General features: G+C 58.9%; 1 protein-coding gene across 8 annotated transcripts in view; it reads right to left on the bottom strand.

Annotated features, from left to right (window-relative positions):
- The window catches only part of MACF1 (microtubule-actin crosslinking factor 1), a 136,736-nt gene that overhangs the window by 108,004 nt on the left and 6,740 nt on the right, over nt 1-21,992 (bottom strand). The window contains exon 1 of one of the 8 annotated variants that reach the window (XM_027903364.1): nt 12,773-12,933. The exons of 6 other annotated variants lie outside the window; for them this stretch is intronic. In XM_027903364.1, the coding sequence (XP_027759165.1) occupies nt 12,773-12,824 (52 nt within the window). In that variant the 5' untranslated portion in view covers nt 12,825-12,933. Of the gene's footprint in view, nt 1-1,192; nt 1,311-12,772; nt 12,934-21,992 lie in introns of those variants that run through there. One more of the 8 variants, XM_027903363.1, reaches the window with a different exon arrangement.

The raw sequence follows: 21,992 nt of genomic DNA, 5'->3' as shown, positions 1-21,992 counted from the left end.
TCTGGGAAGGAGGGATGAAGGAAAACAGAATATACTTGCTGCTTGCGATGCTTGCTCCAGGATTTTTTCCAAAAGGGATGGATTTGTGGGGGGATACACCCCTCCAAGAAGGGCGAAGCAGCAGGTCGGCACGGGGAAGAGACAGTCAAGTTGGGAAGCACTCAGGAGGTCCCTGGATGGATCCAAGCACATCCCTGGACAACACTGCCTGGTCACAGAGATTAATTAAATGGACAAGGAACGGCAGGTCAGCAGGAAGAATTGCAGCAAGTCTGGGTTTAGTGGGTGACGGTGCATTCTGTTTGTGCAATGCACTCTTAACCTCCCTCTCCCAGTAGCTTAGAGGGAGAAAGGAAGAAGTGTATCCCTAAACAGTATCTAGGGAAAAGTCCTGCGCGCTGCCCGGGCCGTGCAGTCCCGCCCCTTTGCATGGAAAAAGGGAAAGAAAAGGGGGAATCGGTCACGGCAGCGGGGAAGAGGCCCCATGCGGAGGCACAGGCGAGAACAAGCACTGCTGGAGAGGAAGAAAAAAAAAAGAAAAAAAAAGAGGGAGGAATCAAAACAAACAAATCCCAGGAGGAAGAGGTCGGGAGGCAGAAGGAGCTACCGAGTCCTTGCGCGGGGCCTTGGAGCTATCGCACATCCTTGTAACGAATCCTCACGCTCCTTGGGCAGTCATGTGCAAGCCCTATTTTGGGAAACTGAGGCAGGGTCAGCCCCAGCTGCTCGGTCAGGCCGTGCCAGCGCCGGGAGGAGCTCCTGGGGCTGCGTCTTGCCGGTGCCGGCGGCTCCCGGAGACGCCGCTGTCACGGCCACGGGTGGGAGTGACGCTCCCCTACACCGGGGCAGAACCGGGAGGCAGAACCCAGCCACGTGTTGTGGGATTGTGCCAGACACAAAGCAGCCTCATCCCCAGAGAGACCACCCCCCAGTCCCAGCCGCTCCCAGCCCCACATGGGCCTGGGAACGGGTGGCGAGGCCAAATTTAGGCGCTAAAACCTCTGAGCAACCCCCCCACACACATAAACAGAGGGCTCAAGGCCACCGGGAGGATCCCCATGGCCGTGTCCTCCTCCCTCCTTCCCGCAGCCACGTCCCTGCCCAGGCACTGCCAACAGCTCCTGGGGAGGGAAAACAATCCCTGACCCTCCGGCCATCTTAGTGCCTCCCTTCTCCCCCACAACACCCCTACCTTCCCTGCTCCGGCTCCGCCAGTACAGGACGCCGGCGATGCCCAGGACGTGGCTCAGGACAAAGGCGGCGGGCGGCAGATAGGAGCTCTCCGACAGAGGCATCGTCTCCTATTCCCGGCCCGTTATCCTGAGCCTGGCTCCGAATTTCTTTCTCCCGAGGCTGCCGGAGTCCGGCATCGCCGGGAGGGGCGAGGGGATGGGGGCTGAGCCGCTGCCTGTAGAAACTTCCAAAACTTCCTGCCTGCGCCTCTGCCTGCAGCTGGCTGTGTCTCCCCGGAGCTGGCAGGGCTTGGGACAGCCAGCGCCGCTCGCTGGGACTGGGAGATTCGGGAGCTCGAAGAGGGGGGGCGGGTAGAGGGACAAAGTGAGCGTCAGGCCGGCTCAAACATCTTTCCTCGGAGTTCTCGCGGCCAAACTTCGTCCACCTCTCCCCCCCCGCTCGGCGGGGAGAGACGTCATCTCCTCGATTTCCATTCCCAGCCGCGCTGGAAGGTCGGCTGCGGCTCTGGCGGCCGCGGCGAGGGGATATCGGCGGGAGCTGCTGCCGTGTCGGCATCACAGCAACACCCGCATCCTCACGGGGGGCTTGGAGGGGCACAAAAACTCGGCCCCCCCATAATGGGTGAGAGTCAGCAGCATCCCCTGCCAGCACAGAGCCCGGCAATGCCAACACACCGAGGGAAGCTGGGATTGAGGGGGAGCGGCTGGGAGATGCAGGCAGCACCTCAAGGGGCTACCAGGGGGCTCGGTACCCCGGGCAGAACCCAGCAAGCAACCCCCTCCCTGCTCACAGGAAACCCTCTGCCCAGAAAGGGGACAAAAGCAACAGCAACAAAATTTGGGCTTCTGGGAGTCAAGCACCCAAAGGACATTCTCGTCACCCTCCCTGGATGCCCAGGTTAATGGTTAACTGCCAGGACACGCCCTCTGGAGAAATACCCCCAAAAGATGCCCGAACACCAGAGGTTTGTCCACCTCCCCGCCTGTCCCACAGCTGGGTCTCCCACTTGCCCCCAGCATCACACCGCGCACGGTGAGACTTTGCAGCCCAACCCTATTTACTGACGGTTTGCACCACGCTGGGCGTTACTCGGAGTTTCAGTTGTTTTCGGAACCCCTTCCGGCAGCAGCGGGACAGGGACGGCACAGGGAAACCGAGAGGAGCCGGTGCCTCCCCAGCCCCTTCCCGTTGTAACCACAAGCAAACAGGGCGGGCACGCTCCCACAAAGCCTGGATTGATTTCAGAGCCCATCACATACCATGTCCCCCCCCCCAGTAGCTCCTGAGGGAAGAAACTTGCTCTTGGATGGAAAGCTGTACGGAATTAAAGGCTCGTTTTGTGCCGTTACCTTCCCCAGAGGTCTCAGACAAGAGAGGGTTGTTCTGCTGGCGCTTGGCGGCGAAGGGGAAGCTGTTAAGGTGAGGATGGTACAGCACAGACCTGCGGAACATCAGCCTGGCTCGGGATTTACTGATGGGAGAGCCAGGAATCCCAGTTTAGGATTCACTGACCAGTCAGGAGCCCCATCTCACACAGGGACGGCACCACACCAGATGCCAATCCTGCAGCACCCACTCCACAGCTGGAAAACCCCACGAGGTCCAGAGCGTCACCCAGGTGCAAACAGAGATTTACATTATATTTATAACCCTGAGCAGCTCCCCAAACCCTGCAGTCACAAGTTGGTCAGGCTCACCAAGAAAACCATACCGAGCAAAACCTTAGAGACCCAAACACAGCCTGAAATATTCCAATACCTGGCACAGGTTGCCCAGAGAAGCTGTGGACGGCCCATCCCTACAAGTGTTCAAGGCCAGGTTGGACAGGGTTTGGAGGCAGGAATAAGATGAGCAATAACATTGTTTGGGATAACGAGACAGGCAATAGAAAATACAGAGTTGCCCCGGGGCTCGGCGCTGTTGCAATACATTTTTCCAGAGCCTCATCCCTGCCCAGATGAAAAATATCCCAGCATAGTTTTCATCCAAAGCCGTCTGCTTTGTGTTAAGGCTGCAGGAGGAATGACCCACCAGCAGGCATGAGGCCACCATAAATGGGCCCGTGGTCCATCCCCAGAGGGGCAAATAACACCCTGCAAGGCAGATGGCTGCTGGTGATGTGATGGAGCTGGGATGTGCCAGCAGAAAAGGGTTCAGGAAGCAGGAGCTGCTTTCCCACATCCCCCCATTCCAGCTGCACCCATGGGGGCCGAGATGCTCCTGTGCTTCCTGGGTGCTTCCTGCATGGAGGGGCTGATAAAATGCACTGAGCACTGCCAGCTGCTCCAGATGGACAAGGCTTTGGGTAAAAGCAACTTTAAATATATATACAATCACCTATAAATATATATTTTACTTCTAGATATAAATAGACTTCAGATTAAAAAATGTCATAGAGTCGCAGAATACCCTGAGTTGAAAGGGATCCACAAGGATCGAGTCCAACTCCTGAATATATTTATATAAATATATATTTTTATACGTAAATACATCCTCTGCCTGCACCAGGGCACCCTGGGAATTCCTGCCATCCCTCACTTCATCCTGCTCGGTTTTACACCATCACCCCACTTTCCTTTCCCTGCTCAGCACAAGCCACTTGCAGGAAGGCGATAAGGCAGGAGGCGGCTGATCTGGGGTGTCTCGAGAGCCAACGGCGGGTTTCGGGGTGACTCGTCGGGGTTCTGGGGACCACCCATCCCCGGATGCAGCCCCCGCAGCATGAGGCCGCACCCCTCCCCTTCTTTGCCATGGAAACCACCCCAGCACCCAAAACACAAACAGCCCGTTTTAGTTCCTTGCAAGACGCCTCCAACCGTTGCCTCAGCCCAGAAAGGAAAGGGGTGGGGAGAGGACACGGATCTCCCACCCGCGCAGGAATTTAGGGAGCAGAGAGGCCGTGCCCTCTCCTACAGAGGGGTCCCCACCTTACAGCGCACCCCCCTTTTTCACAGGCTGCCCTGGGCAGCATTTTGCACCCCTGTGCATCACCCAGCATGGTGTGACCCCACACCAGCACCTTGCCTGGGTTTTAGGGTACCCCACAGGGCAGCTCTGGGGATGCAGACCCCAAACCCTGCCTCGCTACCACCGTGCTCCCGCCCGGAGCTGAGTCACCCTTGGCTCTGGCCAAGCATTGGGTGTCCAGGGCCGTTCCTCCCCCTCCATGTGCCTCCCCGGTGAGTAATGCTCAGACGACTCGGCCGCCACAGCTCCCGGCTCCGGCATCTCCTTATATGACCGGGGAAGCTGCCGGGCAGCGGCACACGGGAGCCTGGCACAGCCCCCGCTTCCTCCGCACCATCCAGGGGGTGGAGGCACCCTGCCACGGGGTGGGGGTGATGCCACTGGGGTGCTCCTTCATCCCCTGGGTCCTGTGGCCTCCAAGAGGCACCCGAGGCCCCGTGAACATCGGCCAGGGCCGTGTGTGTCCCAGCCCCGGGAGGTGGCAGCCAGGTGGCACTGTGGAAACGCCGGAGTGGGCATCGCCGGATGGCACTGGGGACAGCGGCCACAGACAGAGCTGGCACCCAGCAGCACTGGGCCAGCAGGAAGCATCGCTCCAGGGCTCTGCCCGCACTCCCTGTGCCCAAGGGTGCTCTCACTGCCCCTCAGCCAAGCCCACCCAAGTCCCCCATCACCTGCAGCAGGAACCACTTGGTTCCTGCTTGGACATGGAAGCAGCTGTGAGCGCACTGGGGGATCCTGGGGGGGGTTCTATGCCCTAAAAGGTCATCAGGGTCACCCCACTCTGGCCCCACAGCAGAGTAAAGGTCCCATCCAGCAGGAGTGCTGAGCACGCACGAACTCGTGACTGCAGGACAGGAGCCAGGTTTCCTGCTGTGCTTCCTCAGCAATGCTTTTCCCCTTTTTGTTGTTTTTTTCCCTCCTTTCTGGGAGATTTAAGGGCAAATCTCAGTCGCTTATGGCAGCGGCTGAGAATCGCCGAGGAGGGGAAAGAGACTCCAGGTTTTGGGTCAGAGATGCCCAGGTAAACCACAGACAGCACCATCCTCTGCTCCCAGGGGAGCAAACCCACTGCAGCCCTAATGCTGAGCCGGGGCAAGGAGCACATGCCCCCACACCGACATTCAGCCGCGCTCACTCCCCCCCTGGACTTTCCCCCCTTGGCTAAACCTGCGGCATCACACCCTGCTTGCAAACCGCAGCAGACAGACAGACAGGCAGGCAGACAGACAGTCAGCCCAGCAAGACACATCCCTGGCTGCCGAGCGCACCCGCACGTGCCAGCGCACCCCTTTGTGCCGGCGCACCCCCGGCAAGCACGGGCAGGGCCCTGCCGGGGCGCGGAGCCCCGCTCCACCCTGCCTGCGGCGCCAGGAGCCATGGGAAAGGAAAGCCAGAACAAAGATGACGTTTTCTTCTGATCCGGGCTATTAAAAACAAGGTGGGACGAAGGCAGGTCACCGCTCCCGACGACGCTGCCCAGCACGTCCCCCAAGCACAGCCCCCAGCGGGAAGGGCTCCGCTGCCTCGACTCAAAGTCCTCCCCTGCTGCTGGTGAATCACCTGAGCGTGTGCGGGCAGAGCCGGTGGATCCCTCGCCATGCGGGCCCCGCCGCCGAGCCCTGCCCGCGTGCCGCCGGCTCCTGGCACGGCGGGCACATTCCCCACGTTAAACATTTCCCTCTGGCTTTCGTCACCCCCGAAGCGGCCGCGGTCCCGCTGGGAAGGGACAGGGAAAGATCTGCAGGGTCCCATGCTGGCCCCCCTGGCACCACCACCCTGGCTCCAGGGGAAGAAAAATGGGAATGTGCAAGCTCTCAGAGAGCAATGCTCTCGTGGCCCTGGCAAACCAACCTCCCCAGTGCGGGGTTTTGTGCAAATAGGGATTTTGGCTCCGAGCATTCCATTGTTGCTCCCCATTTGCACAGGGAATGGTGGGATCCTGAGTTGAGCTTCATCCGTGTTAACAACAGCAGCCTCGTTCAGCCCATGGGTTGGGGGGCTGTTCTGCACCAACCCTGCCCTGGATCAGTGCTGTGAGGGCAGCACAGATCAATATTTGCCTGCAAACCACTCACAGAGGAGCTGCCCACGCTGCCAAAGGTCGGCTGGACGCAGCAAAGAGAGGGGAGAGCGAAGGGGTTGCAGGGAGGAACCTTGGACCCCACCCACCACCCTTGGTGGTAAAATCAGAACTCCGAGGAAACAGCGAAAGGAAGCTCTGATGATAAGAACAGAGATGTTCCCCTTTCCTCCAGACGTCTGGGCACCAAAATTAGAATAATATCTTTATAAAAAAAAAAGACTTCCCTTCCCACAGGAGAGCTGCTGCCCTGGCTGGGGGTTGGGGGGGACATGGGACAGGACCCTCAGGACCACCTTGCTGTGGGATATGGAGGTGGAGGGCAGGGATAAGAGACAAGTCTGGAAGCAAACATCATTCCTGCCGGCTTTCATTCTGCAAAGGCAAACAGCTGAGCTGGACAGCCACCTGCTTACAGCTTAATCATTCCCCAGCAGCAGAGCTAGGCATGAACTTCTGCTCCCAGGCTGGAGGGCAAATCCCCCAGCACACCAGCAGTTATGGGGTCTACAGGAATCTGACATCCCAACAGGGGCCATCCAAGGGGGGGCAACATCAGTGAGATGGATGGAGTCAACAGGAGAACATAGGGCCTCAAGAATCTCCAAAATCACCAAAAAGCAGACTGTTCCCTTCACAGCAGGAGCAGGGAGGCTCACCTGGCCCCCACAGCTCCTGCAGGAAGAGCAGTCAGCATCTCCAAGGCACCAGCAGGGAGCTCAAGCTTCCTTTCCTTGGTCAGGCCCACTTTCTGGTGCTCCAGAATCAGCACCTTTCCCAGGGAAATCCGTAGGCATCAGCACTTCCACCCCTGCTGCTCGCCGTGCAGGTAGGGCGCCCACCCCTCCACTCATCCCCCCAAAGTGACCGAAGCTCCCTGTCTCCCACAGTGTGGATCCCAGCAGATCCACACACACGATCCATGTGCATGCAATGCCATCCCAGACATGCCTCACTCCAACCCTCCCCAGCACTGTCCAGGCTTTTGATCCATCCCTCTCCATCCCTCCGGCCCAAAAGCGAGCGAGTCACGCTGGAGAGGGGGTGAGGGTGATCTCACCGCTTCTTTCCCAGCATGACAAACCTCCTTCCATCCGCCCTCTCCAAGGCTGCTGGGATTTTGCTGACACAGCAAGTTCAGGGCATTATTTCATCCCTTTCCACTTCTCGGAAGCCTCCCCTGGCTCGTCACCCCTGTGAGGACGCTGGCAGGGAGCCGTAGGGTGCTTGTTCACTGAATGATGCCACAAAACTCACGGCCACGTAACCCCGGCCCTGGGAAAGCACCGAACTCCCCCGAGCCAGTATGAACTCAGTGTCATCGTCCTGCAAGGAGAGGCCAGGGGGAGCAGGGAACAGGGACAGGCACAGATAAAGGCTGCACATCCAGAGGCAGACAGGGCTTGGAGCCGCCTCGGATGCACGTGGAGCCGCTGGGTGAGAGGGATGAGGCGATGCGGGGATGCACGGGGAGAGGAACAGCAAAGCTTTCGGGGCAGAAAACACCGTGTCTTTTTGGGAGTGAGCAACACCAGCTCCAGGCAGAGGGAGGCTCGCTCGCACGCCCACGTGCAAGAGGACACACACACGGCTGCACGCCTTCCCAGGGGCCTGTGCTGACACGGAGAGGTGGCATCTTTCCCAGGCCGGGGGAGGAGGAGGAAGGCGATGCCATCTCCGGGTCCCTCCCTGCCCCTCCGGCCACGGGGACAACGCCACACACCTCCACAGAGCCGCCGTCTCCAGGGCTGGGTAAACACCCGCTCTGGAATTCCCAGCACACCCCGACAGCGGAGAGAAAAAGCCGTGAAAAAAACCAAAACAGAAAAAAAAAAAAAACACCAGAAAAACCCCCACCACAAAGTTTGACAGCAGCCTTGGCAGAGCCCTGTGCCCTGTCTGAATCCAGCACCTGCTCCCGCTGCCTGCACAGGAGCTGAGCACCAGGAATGCCCTCGATCCTGGAAAAATCCCCGAAATAAAGTCCCAGGCCCCAGTCTCTCTTGGAGGAGCCAGATCCCACAGTGGTGCAGCTGGTTGGGGTTGCAGAGCTGCAGCCCAGGTACAGCTGAGCCCCAGGGAGAACTGCAAGGAGCTGAGTCGGAGCCACAGGGGCTGGATCATCCCCGGCCACTCAAGTCCAAGCTCTGCACTTCCCACAGCAGCGGCTTAGGGAGCAGGAAAGCCGGGGGAGGGGTGGAGGGATGGCCGGCATCAAAACTCCTTTTCTACCAGCTAACAAAAGACCCGGTGTCTCCGCAAAGAGGCTTGTTATTCCAACGCCAACCAAAGGCTGCTTGGCAGCGGGAGAAATAGAAAAACGTTAGGCTAGCGGGAACTGGCTGGGCTTTGTTTGGGGGTGCTGTGTTTGCACAGGCTCCACACAACAGGGGTGTCAGGGCCAGGGGGGTCAGGGCTGGGCCCCCCTCAACTGGGGGGGCTGGCCTGGTATGGTCGGAGTGGCAGCCCCCAGCTCTGGTGCCCTCATCCTGCTCCTCACAAATAAAGCATAGAGGCAAAGGGAGGTCAGCCCAAAGTGCTGTTAGGAAGCCGTGTGTCCCCCCCATTTTCTGCCTTCAGCCCCTCAGGTGTGCTCCAAAGCGCAGCTCAGGGTCATAAGGAACACAAGGACAGAGGTGGTGGAGCTGCCACCCTAGAACAGGAGATGTGCAAAGCCTCCTCTGAGAAATGGAGGTCAAAGAGAAGGAAGCAGCCGACTCCCTCCTCTTCCTCTGCAGATGGAGGGCAGGCAGCAACCTTGAGCCCTGATCTCATTAGATGTCCCAAACTAAGCAGTGTGAAACCTGATTAGCGCCGGGCGGGAGGCGGGTGAAGGAGCGGCAGCTCGCTCTGCCAGCCAGCACCAGCACCCTTCCACTGGAGAGGGGTGGCCTGGGGAGCAGGGCACCCACACCACCCTCCCCACAGCACCCAGGATCTCGTCCTGGTCCTTCCATGGGCTCAGCCAGGGTCATGGCTCATGGCTGTGCTGTGCCCTGAAGTGATGCTTCATCCCAGCTGCTGCCGCCAGCTCCTGGGCGGCTGGCCCTGGCGTGCAGCAGCAGCAGAGAGAAATGTGGGATTAAAACAAAAGGAGGGAGGCAGGAGCCTGAAACTGGTCCCTAGAGACCCGCTCTCCCACAGAGAACCTTAATCCCTGTTAAAAAGCAAATGAAATAATCCAGTTGCTAACATTGCTCTGCCTACTTCGCTCAAGCCCCAGATCAGCCAGACCCCTCCAGCCTGGCCCAAGCCCAGCAGATTCCCTCAGCAGGGCTGAGCTGGACCTTTCCAGAGCTAAAACCACAAGGCTATGGTGGGAAAGCTGTAAACCATCAGGGACCCTCAGTTTGGGCACAGCCTGCGAGTCCTCACGGCTGGCAGTGATCCCCAAGGGGCACATCACCAGGCAGTTGTGCCAGAGGAGCACCATCCTCCCGTTCCCGGGAGCAACCAGCCCCATCCTCCTCATACAGAGGGAGACAAGGAAAGCCACGTGCCAGAGGAACCAAAACTCACCAGGGCCTCCACCCGCGGTGGCCGGGGCAGATGGCGGCCCTGGAGCTCTTATCATACCCGGCCACCTTGGGTGGCCCCAGCCTGGGCAGCTCCTCAGGGAAGCCACCACACGACGGGACGAAAGCAAACAGCGCCGGTGGCACGCAGGGATGAGCTGTGGTGCCGCTCCGGCGCTGGCACCGTGGCACACACCGGGGCAGGAGGCTGCTCCTGACTCCTGCTCCAGTAATCCCCCACATCCCTCCGGCAGCAGGGCCAGACCGTAACACCTAAACCTCTCTTCCTTAAGAGCAGAAACTCAGCGGGGCCAAGAAACTCATCACTCCGGGCACGTGCCGGATGGTGAGGCAGCAGGAACGAGCACGGACCCACTCACGGCTGCCTGGGCACAAGGAAAATCTGAACCCGATTCCCCTGGGGAAAGCACGTGGCAGCGACAAGGTCAGATGGAGCCAGATTAGCTGGCAATGCACCGAGAGGGACGAGGAGATGCCGGGTTTGAGCCGGCCGCCAAGTAAACAACAAACTCCTCAGAAAGTGAAACCAGCCGTCCTTGTGCCCCTGGTAAAATTAACCCAGCAATAAATTTGTAATCAAATGGGCTTCCTGAGCCGAGCCCAAAGGATCTGGTCACCCCGGGGCCGCGACAGGCGCTGCCCCGGGAAACTCAAGATGGAAACTGTGTGGAAAGTCCAGGTGACCCCGCACCCACTGGGGCAGGGTCGCTCACGGAGCAGCATCTTTTGTCCCCAGCACAGAGGCAGGGATCTGGCAGGGCCCCCCAGCCCCATCCCAGCTGGGCGGGCTGGGGGCACTGGGACGCTCTCCAAGCCTTTGGGAGGAGATGGATGCTGGCACAGCGCCGGGGGTCAGGGGCCTGGACTTACACGCACGAGCATTTACATATGAAACACTCCCAGCTCCAATATCCGCTGCTGCCTCCACCTCCCTGGGGAGATGAATAGAGATGAGGGGGGAGAAGGGAAAAGAAACCTCTCCAGCAATAAAACCTTGTTTTCCTCCAGCTCTAGCCAGCCCAGCAGCTCAAGGGCAGGCTGGGCCAACTGTTTTCAGCACCAAGAGCACACTTAGATCCATGGCAAATGCCAAACAGCAACAGCAAGATGCAGGGCACAGTGTTTCCATGCCAGCAGGCACCAGAGAGCCAGCCATCATTTCACCCCCTGTCATGGCCAGGGACACCTTCAGCTACACCAGGTTGCTCCAAGCACCCATCCAACCTGGCCTTGGACACTTCCAGCCCCTGCCCCTACCCTGCCCACAATGTGCTTTCCTACGTCTCCCTGCCTGCTCCACTTCCTGAATTAAAGCTGCACAGGGCTGTGGTAAACACAGCTGGTGACAGACAAAAGTCAGCATCACTCAGTCTGCAGGCAGCAAAACAGACGAACACCCGAAGATTGGGCTTCTTGGGGACTTGCCATCCAGGTTTTCACGTTCCCATTACAGGCTCGCAGGAGTGGAAAGTGCCACAAGCAACGGGACGTGGGAGCCAGCGCTCCCGGCAGGGCTCTGGGCAGCACCTGGAGAGGGGAACGCTGCCAGATCAGCTCCTGCAACCAGTCACCTTGTAAACGCGATTAATAACGTCATGTTGGCTCCCCGCACCTCGTTCTCGCAGGCAGCAGGGGAATTTGCTGAGCTGCAGCTGGAAACAGGGCTGGAAAGCCCCATGTGAGAGGTTCAGCAGCAGCCCCAAAACACACAGAGGGGGTCGCTGGCACCCAAACCCAGCACCCAGCAGTGCTCTGGCTGCCAAGGGGGCTGCAGATGGGGAGGACGGAGCCGGTCACCACCCCCCCAGCACATGGCGACTCGGGGCTCCTTTCACATTGATTCCCAGTGCCAGCTGCAGCGAGGCTCAGGAAAAATTTATGATGGACACCACGGCAGCATAAGAAAGTGAATTATATTCCTCCCAGACGCGATAACTCAGGGCAGCTGTCAGCCACAGAGCTGTGGGATTAACCCTTCGCAGCAGGGTGGGGAGGCTGCCAGCCCGCCGGTGACAACTCCCTTGGCTCCCTGCTAAATTAAACATGGAATTGATTCACCTTTGTTATACAATGGGATCAGCTGGTAAAGCCCAGCCGGGCTGAGGCCGTGCTGTAAAAAGGGGCGAGTCAATGAGAGTGTTGTTGGATGACAGGCGATGGCATCCCAGGTGCCTTCTGCTTTCCGCTCTGCCTTCCTTCTAAGCAGGAGAATCCCCGGAGCTGTCTGCAGCGGGGTGAGGCTGGCTGGGAATTCCGGAGGGGAAAAAAGCTCCTCTAACAGCAGGAAGGGATAAAAATAAAGGAAGAAGGGGGAGAAAAAGCAAGGGGAGCATTCCCAGAGCACCAGGTAAACTGAGCTGCTCTCCCGCAGGCCGGGCTCGCTGCCTGCAGCAGGGGGACAACGGCCGCCTGCCTCCAGCCACCTGCCAGGGGCCAGCCCGGCAGGATCCGGTGTCCCAGCCAGCTCTCCAGGGACAGCCTGCGAGGCAGGAGAGGACAAAGCCCCGGGAAAGAGTTTTAGAAAGAAGGGAAGGGGGAAAACAGCAATCTGCACTCAGGTACAGCAAAAACACCCTCACCAAAGCCGGAGCAGCCCCCACCCCGTGGGAACAGCAGCCAGCTCCTCTCCCTTTAGCAGGAATCTGAGCTCAATTTCTTTTCCAGTTGTTATTTGCTAAGCAGCTTCCCCGGCCTCCCTGCACTGCTCCCAGGGCTGGCTCAGCCGCTGCCCCAGCGCTCGCTTTGTGCCCGGACCACACCGCTCCAAAATCCAAATAAAAGACAAAAGAGGGAAGTGAAGCGGAGCCATGGGAGGCACCACCCCTCCCGCCTGGCTCCACGGGGAGCCAGCGGCTCCTCGACATCCCGGGAGAGCGCTCGATTCGCCTCGATCAGCGATCGATGGCAGATGGTCGGGCTCAGCCGGAGCCCTCGGAAGACGCGGCGCCGGAGTGGCTCAGCCTCTCTCCACGCCACGGAGGGCGAGAAATACCTCTCAGGGTGCCGAGTCCACCCAGGAACTTCTTGTACTTCTCCAAGTTCATTTTCCAGCCGAGCCCACCCCGCTCCTCAGCCGGGTGGCATCAGGGTGGCCCACAAGCTCCAGCCGCCGTCCCCAGCTCGGCATTCCCGCCGGAGTCCTCGCCCCGTCGCCCTTTGACCACTGGCACTGTTTCCTTATTAGATGAAGCACACGAAAACCTCCCATGCCTCGAGGCCACCCCCCCTTTTGCAAATGAGCCCAGCAAGTGCCCCAAACCATCAGGGCCCCCCGGCATCCCTTACCCCACCCCTCCACGCCAGATTTCAGGGATTGTATGTCCTGGGGATATATTTCCAGCAAGGAGCATGTTTGAGGGAACTGGGAAGGCAAGGGAAGGAAAAAAAAACAAACAAAAAAAAGCAAAACAGGTTTCAAGATGGGCAGGCACAAGACTGGCAAAATAAAGTCAGTGGGCAGAGCACGGTGTCCCCATCCCGTGAGAAAAGCCACCCTGGTGACTCTGACACCAGCCCATCAGCCTGGGAGAAGCCACCAGAAAAAGTGTCATAAAGTGTTGGAAAAATGAGCCAGGTGACACCCATGAGCAGATGGGAGGCAGATCCCTTCTGTCTTTGCCCCCTGACATTTGCCACATGCTCACCCTGCACTGGCAGCACGGGGCTTACAAAGCTGAAAAGGAGATTTACTGGTTTTAAAGGAATTTTTGGCAGCAGGAACCAGCCTGGAGGGGAATCCAAGCACCTGCCCCGCTCACTGTTGCCCTGCAGCAGGACTGCTGTCCACTGGGCACGGACCAGGACTTCTTTCAAATCAAATAATTCATAACAGCAATAATGGCATCAGAGGTGTTGAAATGAGCTGTCACGGAGGTAGATCCTGCTCTCCCTGTATCCGGAAAGATCCCAGCAGATTGAGCAAGACCCACCACACGATGCAGGATCTGCCTCCCCGGGCTCCGGCACCTCGTGGCAAAACCACCCTGTCACACCTGCACAAGCTCTGAGCTTTGCCAGAGGAAGAAGGGAGAGAAACCAGAGCAAGGATGTGCTGCAGGAACCAAATCTCCCTCCAGAAACCAGGGGTGGGAGCTCTCTGTGCCTCAGGGGGGGCGAGGAAATTCCCCTTATCCACGGGTGCACGAATACCCCAGCGCTTTCACCACGTGTTGGGGTACATCCCAAAGCAAGCAGCACCCCATGGCAACACACCACGTTATCCACAAAAATATTAATAAAGCCAAAACACTCATGGAAGCGACCCTGTGTCCACCTCCTCCACAGCTCCATGGACAGACAGACACCCCTCCAGGGACTGACTCACACTGGGGGTGTCGCTTTCCGTTGTGAGCGGAGCAAACCCAGCAGGGCCAGTTGCCGCTTGTGCCCCTGACAGCTGTCTGCCTGGGAACCAGGGAACCAAAATCCCTCTGGGAGCTCTGAGGGGGAAAGGGGGGCAGGTGCTGAGGTGCCTCCCCCACACTCTGATTACACCAGAAACCTCTGCACCACCCGAATCCATCACAGGGGCTCCGGAGGGATGGAGGTGACACCTGGAGACGGCACTGCCTTCGAGGGGGGCTGTCCGAGCCCTGTGGGCTCGTCATCCCAGCCAAGAAGGAGCTGATCTGATAGCCAGTGAGTGGCCACATGAGCAGCCTGGATTCAGGGCTGGAGCTGGAGGTGCTGGGCTGGCACTGAGGGGCCGCTCCCACAGACATCCCCCCGTGCCCGTCGGCAGCGCTGGGAGCAGAATAAAGTTGTTGCGAGAAACCAAGTTGTCACCACTAAAAATAGCACAATGGAATTTTCCTCTAAGAACAAAAAAAAAAAAAAAAAGAAAAAAAAGAAAGAAAGAAACCCTGCTTCTTGCTGACAAAGGGGCTGTGAGAAAGAAAAGAGGGACAGTCCAACAGAGAGGGCGCAGGGGGACATGGTCTCCTTCCCCTCCCACACCCCCAAACAGGCACAGAGGGAGAGCTGAGCCCATCAAGGGGGAACAGCAGCACTGCCAACATCCCATCTGAATTATCCCTATCCTCCCCTTCCCAGCAAAGGGGAGAGACCAGACACCACCAGGATGGGCATGGCAAGCAGGCAGCTGCTCCAGAATTACAACGGTGGGAGGGAGATGCAGCTGCCCCTCCAGCACCACAGCTCACCCCCAGCACCCACCACGGCTCTGCACCCCCAGGATGAGCAAGGTAACCCCAAATTTGTGGGAGGGTCCCTCCTGCTTTGCTCCCTAATGGATCCAACACTCCAGCAGAGTGGGAAAGCAGATGGAACCCACCAGTCCCCCCAAATCCCATGGAGAGAGCACCATTTCCCTCCTCCCATCCCGAGGGGGTTAATGGGAAGCAGGTCTGACACCACCAAACCCTATCCACAGGCATCCCAGCTCCCTCCATCCACAAGTATCCCAGCTCCTTCTCCCTGCCGGGAACGCCAGGAATTCCTGGAGGAGGGAGAACCTTCCAGCTGGCTCAATCAACACAGTGAGCCTGGGGGGAGTGAGGGGAGCCCCCAGCTCCTGCCACGGCCCACCACGCAGCCAGCCTGCTGAGGAATCCCAGCATCTCCCAGCCTGGCAACTGCCCTCCACAGCAGGAACGAGAAGCATCCCAAACAGCCGGAGAGAGGATGAAATATCTCCACAGGCAGCGTCTGGAGCCGCCTGCAATGAAGTCATGGCTGTCCCCTCCAGCCCCATCCCAGGGCACTGCCCCCCAGAGTGCAGCTTCCCCACCATCTCCAGCAGCGGGGCAAGGGCTGTTGCAGCCATTCCAAGGATGATGGCGGAGCCAGGGAAGGGAGGTTTGATCCAGGGCACGCTTGGGGCGCAGGGTGCATTTGTTTAGGGGCAGCCTCACCAGCACGGCTGCACCACCACTGCCCCAACAGGGTCACGGTGATGGCCACGGACACACCAGCTGTCCCCAACATCACTGCAGCAATCCTAGTGTCAACTGAACATTCCCGAAGCAGGGGGGTGGTGCAGGGGCATTAATTAACGCTCATTAGCTGGCAGGGGACCGCTGGGTTGGGGAGATGGCCCGGCCCTGCTCCACATGGAAAGGAGTCATTCCCACAGGATAGTTTTACCGGTAGGGCTCTTGTAGCAGAAGTGCCCAAGGTCAACACGAATCTCTCTGCCACGGGAGCCCTTGTATACAGTTTCCTGCAGGGAAAAATAAGCTGCTGGCAAAAGCATTTCTCAAAGGCCACAACGGACCCAAATAACGATTAATAAAAACCAAGACAAGTTACACCCTGATCTGACACAACCAGAAGTCAGCACGAACATCCCACGGGGATCAAGGCACTGCTCAGTGGCTGTGCAGGACCTGGGCAGTGGGTTGGGAGGCAGCAAGGGCAGAGCAAGGGCTTAGGAGCAGGATAGGGCAGAGCTGGTTTCAATCCCAACCGTGCCAGGACTATGCCCTTGACCTGGGCAGGAGTCTCAGCAGAGCTCAAGGTGGGCAAAAGCAGAGGCTGGGAGAGAACACAACTCCCCACGTAGGAGCTGTAGGGATGCAAAACACAGCACTCATCACCTGTGGGAGGCTGGAATAGCTTCCCCAGCATCATTAAGAAATGCTGGATGCGAGCAGAGGGAGGGCAGGGAGGGCAGGCGGCTGCCGGCACGCTCGGACTCACCGGAGGGAAACAGGGCTCAACAGGAAATGAAAAATGGAAATGCAGCATGTCACGCACAGGAAAACAACAAAATAAATATGATTGTGGCCTCACAGAGCCCAGAGCTCACTGGCCCAGATCGCTGATAAACAGGGGGGGGTGACAAAGGGACACTCCTGGCACTGCAAGGATGTGGCTGCAGGGACAAGGCACAAGCACAAGACCGGCAGCCAGACCTGTCTCATCTCTCCTGGTACCTACAGACCCAGGATCCCATCTGCACTGTCAGAGCCTGCTCATGGCTCTGCTCCAACGGGGCAAGAGGGAGCCTCAGCTCATCCTGCTGGGATCAGCGTCCCACTTATCAGCCAAAATCTCCCAAACCACCTCAACCAACAGCCCTCCCCACTCCCCCACCTTCCAGGAATTTCTGGGCTTATCTGACCTAGAAGCAGGGCACACGTCTCAGATCCATCCCAGGACTCACTTTACCGTGTCCACGGCCAAACACACACCAAATCTGATCACTCGGCCTCCCGCCCCACCGCACATTTCAGCGGGAAGCTGATGCTGGAGGATCCCCCTCCCCGGCCCCCAAGCCGGGTGGGATCCATCCAGACGTGACCTTGGAAATGAAACCTCCCAGCTTATTAACACAAGCATCCTCCGTGCTCTGCAAACACTGCCGTGCAGGGAACTTCCCTGGCAGCTTCCCTCTCCAAGCTGGAGGCTGTTTGAACACCCCCAAAACCCAGGAGTCAGCTCAGCCACCCCCGCAGATGGGGCAGCGCTGAGAGGTTAAGTCTGGAGCTTTCAGCAAGCCTTGAGAAAGCGTGTCTGGAAGGAGAAGGGGGAGCCTGAGGCCATCATCCATCGGGGATGCTGCAGGCCTGGCTGCTCGGGATGCAGGATGGGGATGTCCAGGTAGGGGATCCCACTACCAGGAAGCTGCTCTGCTCCCCGCGCTGGGGAGAACATCACCCTGCCTCCACCACCTGCCAGCACCGGCTCTGCTGGTTCCCACCCCACCCGCAGACTCCGATGGGATGGGAAAGGTGTGAGCAATCATTTGGGGTGCGGAGAGGAGCCGGTTTGTAGGTCCTGCCCACGGCCCTGGGAAGGTTCACTCTGCGCCGCCGTGCCGGGGCGGGGGGGGCACGTCCACGGGTGACGGCCACCACTAGCCCCACAAATTAGGGCTCCCACCATGTCCCTGCTCCTGGCCCCATCCCAGGTGTGCCAGCACACCAACCACTGCACTGCCTCGCCCCCAGGGGCAGCGATTGCCTCATCTGCCTGGAAAACTCAGCTGGCGTTGCTAGGATCCGTCCTCAGCACTCGGAGCTTCCACGGCAGCAACGCCCTGGGGATGGCCGAGCCACAGAGAGCAGTGGGAAGGGCTGGATTATTTGAGCTCAGGGAGTGGGGTCCCTTCCAGGGCTTCCCTGTCTGAGCAGAGCCCCAGGAGGGGCTGCTCTGCTTCCCAGCTGCTCCAAGCATCTTCCTGCTGCCCCACGCCTGTCCCGCTCCTCCTGCTCCAGCCGGCAGCGAAACACTGCCCCGTGCAGGAACCACCCAGGCTGAGTCCTTGGTACCAGGAAGGACTCACAGCCCCTCTGTACAGGATGGAGCTTTGTCCAGAGATCCCAGCATACCCACCCCAAGCTCCAGCACCGCTTCTCCCTACACCTCCCTTCCAACTGCCCTGCCCTGCTGCTTCCACAGCTGAATTTATCCATTTAAGACGCATGAAAAGAGCGCTTATCACCCCGGGTATTCAAACAATGGTGTTAAGACACTTCAAATTTAAATAAAACCTCTTGCTTTACTTCCCTCTGGGAGGTTTCTTGCCACTGGCATCAGCCACGGTATGTCCAGAGCAGTCTAAACTTAGCTGACACAAGCGAGACGAGCCTGGAAAGGGGCTTGGCTGGAAACCAGCAGACGGAGGTCAAAGACTCCGGTCTCACCCCGAAGCATGAGCCGGGAAGGAAAAGGCTCCGACGGGAATGCGTGCAGGCTGTGCTGAGCAGAGCAGGGAGAGAACAGCCCTTTCCAGAGGCTCGGCAGCGAGCTGGCTGCCGAAATGAGATCAAAGCCTTCCGGCGCGGCCCCGCACACCGGCGGGTCACCAGTGCCTGTGCCGGCGAGGTACCGCGGATGCGGCCACCCCGGACGGGCACCCACCACCCCAGCTCCTCAGGGGATTTCCTCTCTGGCCAAGAAGCACGTGGAAACGAGGGGAAAGCAGCCAACAGCCCCGGGACCCGCGAGCCGGGCTCAGCCGCGGTTCTGGTTCATTAACAGGGCACCGGGACGAGGACGGCAATCGCTTCCGTTGATTTGTGGCGGGGATGCCGGCGGGATGGGGGGAGGCACGCGCCTCTCCACCAGGCAATCCCAGCCCAGGAGGCACTGCCGTGCCTTGGGATGGTGATGACTCCACTGGGAAGGCAGCAGAGAGTCGGCCGGGCGAGGCGGGGTGGGTCCTGTCACCTGAAAAACCAACAACTCCATCTCCCCGTTGGCCAAAACAAACACGAGCAAAAACATCTTCCACCGAGTGATCCAGCTCCACCTTGGACACCCAGGGCTGCCCAAGGCTCCTGTCACCTCCTCGAGCCCCCTTTGCCTCTGGTCCCCCACTCCCAGGACCAGGGAAGCCAATGACTCCCATGCACCTCCCCCCACAAAAAAATCAGCATTATCCCACTCAATGATGGGAAGTCTGATGGCTTCCAGCCCAGCTTCCCCCCCGTGCTTGCTCAAGCCAGGGACTCTCCACTCCAAAAGTGGCACTTGGCCAACCCTCCTCCCGGGCAATGAAGAGGAAGAAGGGTTTCCTCTCCCCCAGTGAGGAGTCACTGTCACACTGCCAGTCCCACCAGCGCCCTCACAGATCTCGTGCAGCCCACTCAGCACCACCCAGGAACGATGTTTATCCTTGTGGGATGAAATCCCAGCAACAGCCTTGCATCAGGAGGCAGCTGCGTGCTGGGAAAGCTGCTTAGCTCAAGGCACCTCCAAGACCCCAGCACTGGGGTCCAGACACCTCTAAGTTGCAGTTTTTATGGCAGAAGACAGGACACAAGTGGAGAAAAAAGGACGTTCTTCAGAGATGGGCATGGCCAGGACTGCCACCCACCACCAGGAAGGCTCCAGCCCCAACTGGGAATGAACCCTGGTTGATGTATACAAAAGGTGTCCTCCACCTCTGCTGCCCACCCCAGGGTCTCCTCCAGCCCCTGGAAGGTTGTTCCCTCCCTAACAAGAGCCAGGTTACTCACACAAGGTGACAAGCCACCCTGTGCTGTCCCAGTCCAAACACAGCAGGCCACGTGCCAGGCACCACAGAGCGGGGCAGAGACGGCGCCGGGGGTGGGAAAGAACTTCTCAGGCACCACAGCTACAACTTCCTACCCCCAATCCCCAAAAAAAGAGTTAATTACGAAAAAGAAAGGGTTTCACCAGGATTGATTAGTTAATGTTTACAGAGCAGGGAAGGCATGACCTGTGTTCTGAGCTCTCAGCGGCACTACTGCCACCCTTGAGTTGCCAAGGGGCAGCTCGGAACGGGGCCACAAGCTGGATCCTGCTTTCCAGAGGGGACAGTGACAGCCAGCACTGCCCAAAACATGAGGGGAAGTCCATGCCACGGGAATGGAAAGTGGCCTCACCTGCTGAGCCCTGTGCCCGTGGGAGGACAGAGTCAGACCCCTCTGCCCGGTGGCAGCAGCAGCCAGAAGGGATCCACCACCACTCCTGGCGCCGATGCCGTCACTCCCGCCGGCATCCGCGCGGCACGTCCCGGCATGTGCCATGGCACCGCCGTCCAGCCGTGAGGCAAGCGGGGCTGGAACCTGCCCCGTGCCACGTCCCTGCCCAGCGCAGCCGCAGGAAACTGGACCAAGACTGGTGAAGGTGGCGGCGCTGGAGACCTTCCAGCTGCAGGTGTGGGACAGGACAACCCGGAGGGCACTGTGCCCCCCAAGGAGGCCGGCTCAGGGAGGCAGCACCGGAGCCTCCAGCCCCAAACTCCCCAGCCTGAGCCTCATCCCCTTGCTCAACCCATCCCCCGGGGACCAGGTGGGTGCCCCCGCAGTGCTGATGCAAACCTCCTCCCCCGGCAGGGCCGGGAGCCCCGGCGCCGCAGCGCTGCGGCACACACCCCCCCGGCACCCCGCTGCCGAAGGTGGGTGTTCTCACAAAGAAAGAAATCACGGGGATCTGCCAGCTGGTTCACTCCTGCTCACTGGGGAAAGGCAGGATTTACAGCTCCACGTGCCGCTCTGAGGCCCATTCCCGTGCCATCGCTCCCTTTGCCTCCTGACCTGTCCTGGCTTGCTCGACAGCAGAGGCCCTGCTGCTCAGATTGGGGATTTTAAGCTATTTTTTTTTAGGAACAGAGTGGTGGTATCTATTTGCCATCCCGGTTCCAGCAGCGCCAAGTGTCCTCCTTGCCCTCTGACAGTGCCAGCAGCGCCAGGTCCTGGATGTGACAGGTACGGAGTGGTCACCACAAGCCGGACACCAACGCCACAGGTCTCCCCACTCGGCCCTCAGCAGTCCCATTTCGCTGAAAACTCTGCGTTTTTGCAGGATTAAGAGGGGGAGGGGATGAGCCAGCGGAAAACTTGCTCTGGACAGGAAAAACCAAACCGTTTACAGGAGCTGCGATGGGGGAAAACGGGGAAGAGACGACACAGCCACCAACCCAAAGCCCAGCAACCCAAACTGAGGTTCCCACTCAACCCTCCCCAGCACAGGTGGGGAGCTGGGAAGGGGTCAAAGGCAAAGGAGAGTTTTTAAGAAGTATAAACACTCATTCTCCCTACACCACAAACACGCTCAAACAACACCCAGCAGGGTATTTCCAAGCTATTACCGGCTTTCTACCATACCCCAGCACAAAAATTAGGTATCACCTAAAAAGAACTTCTCCCCCAGAACTTCTCAGTGCTCAGTGAGAGCACCGACAGCCAGAGCACAGGGCAGGCAAAGGCAGCCCAGGTGCCAGGGGTGCTCCAGCTGGGCTGGCACATACAGCCACTGGAATTTCCATTTCTCCTCTGGAACAAAGCAAACCCGATGCAAACAGCAGCTCTTCCCCGTGCCAGCGCTGGCACCCGCTGCACCGCTTCCTGCCTCTCCACGCTGAACCCAACTACATCAAAGCAGCTTTTTTTATTAATAAAAGTTTGTCAAGTACTTGGGATGAGCCCGAGTCACGTTCTCCAGCGCCTTTCCAGGGCGCCCGAAGAGGGCTTTATCCCCTGCTCCCTGTGGATGCAGTGCGAGACTGAGCGTCTCTCCCACCTCTGGGAGGTTTGAGTGGCACCCCCTGAATCGGGGAGCCAGGGAATCCATTATTCCCCTTTCTCTGCAGGCAGAAAGGAAAAGGAAACAGGCGCCGCGAGCGCCTGGCTCCTCTGGGCTCGGCCATCCATCCGCATTTTAAAGAGACTTGGCTGCTAAACTTATAAAGCAGAGCGCTGGGAGCCCTGTGGGGCTGAAATCTGGGCTCCAGGACAAGTCTAGCGCTGCAGCAAAGGAGGAAAGAAAAAAAAAAAAAT

Source organism: Empidonax traillii, unplaced genomic scaffold, assembly GCF_003031625.1.
Source record: "Empidonax traillii isolate 1590-97213 ecotype Southwest subspecies unplaced genomic scaffold, ASM303162v1 scaffold958:size599741, whole genome shotgun sequence".
Taxonomy (NCBI): domain Eukaryota; kingdom Metazoa; phylum Chordata; class Aves; order Passeriformes; family Tyrannidae; genus Empidonax; species Empidonax traillii.
The sequence above is the reverse complement of the archived record's forward strand: the minus strand, read 5'-3'. Positions and strand labels throughout refer to the sequence as shown.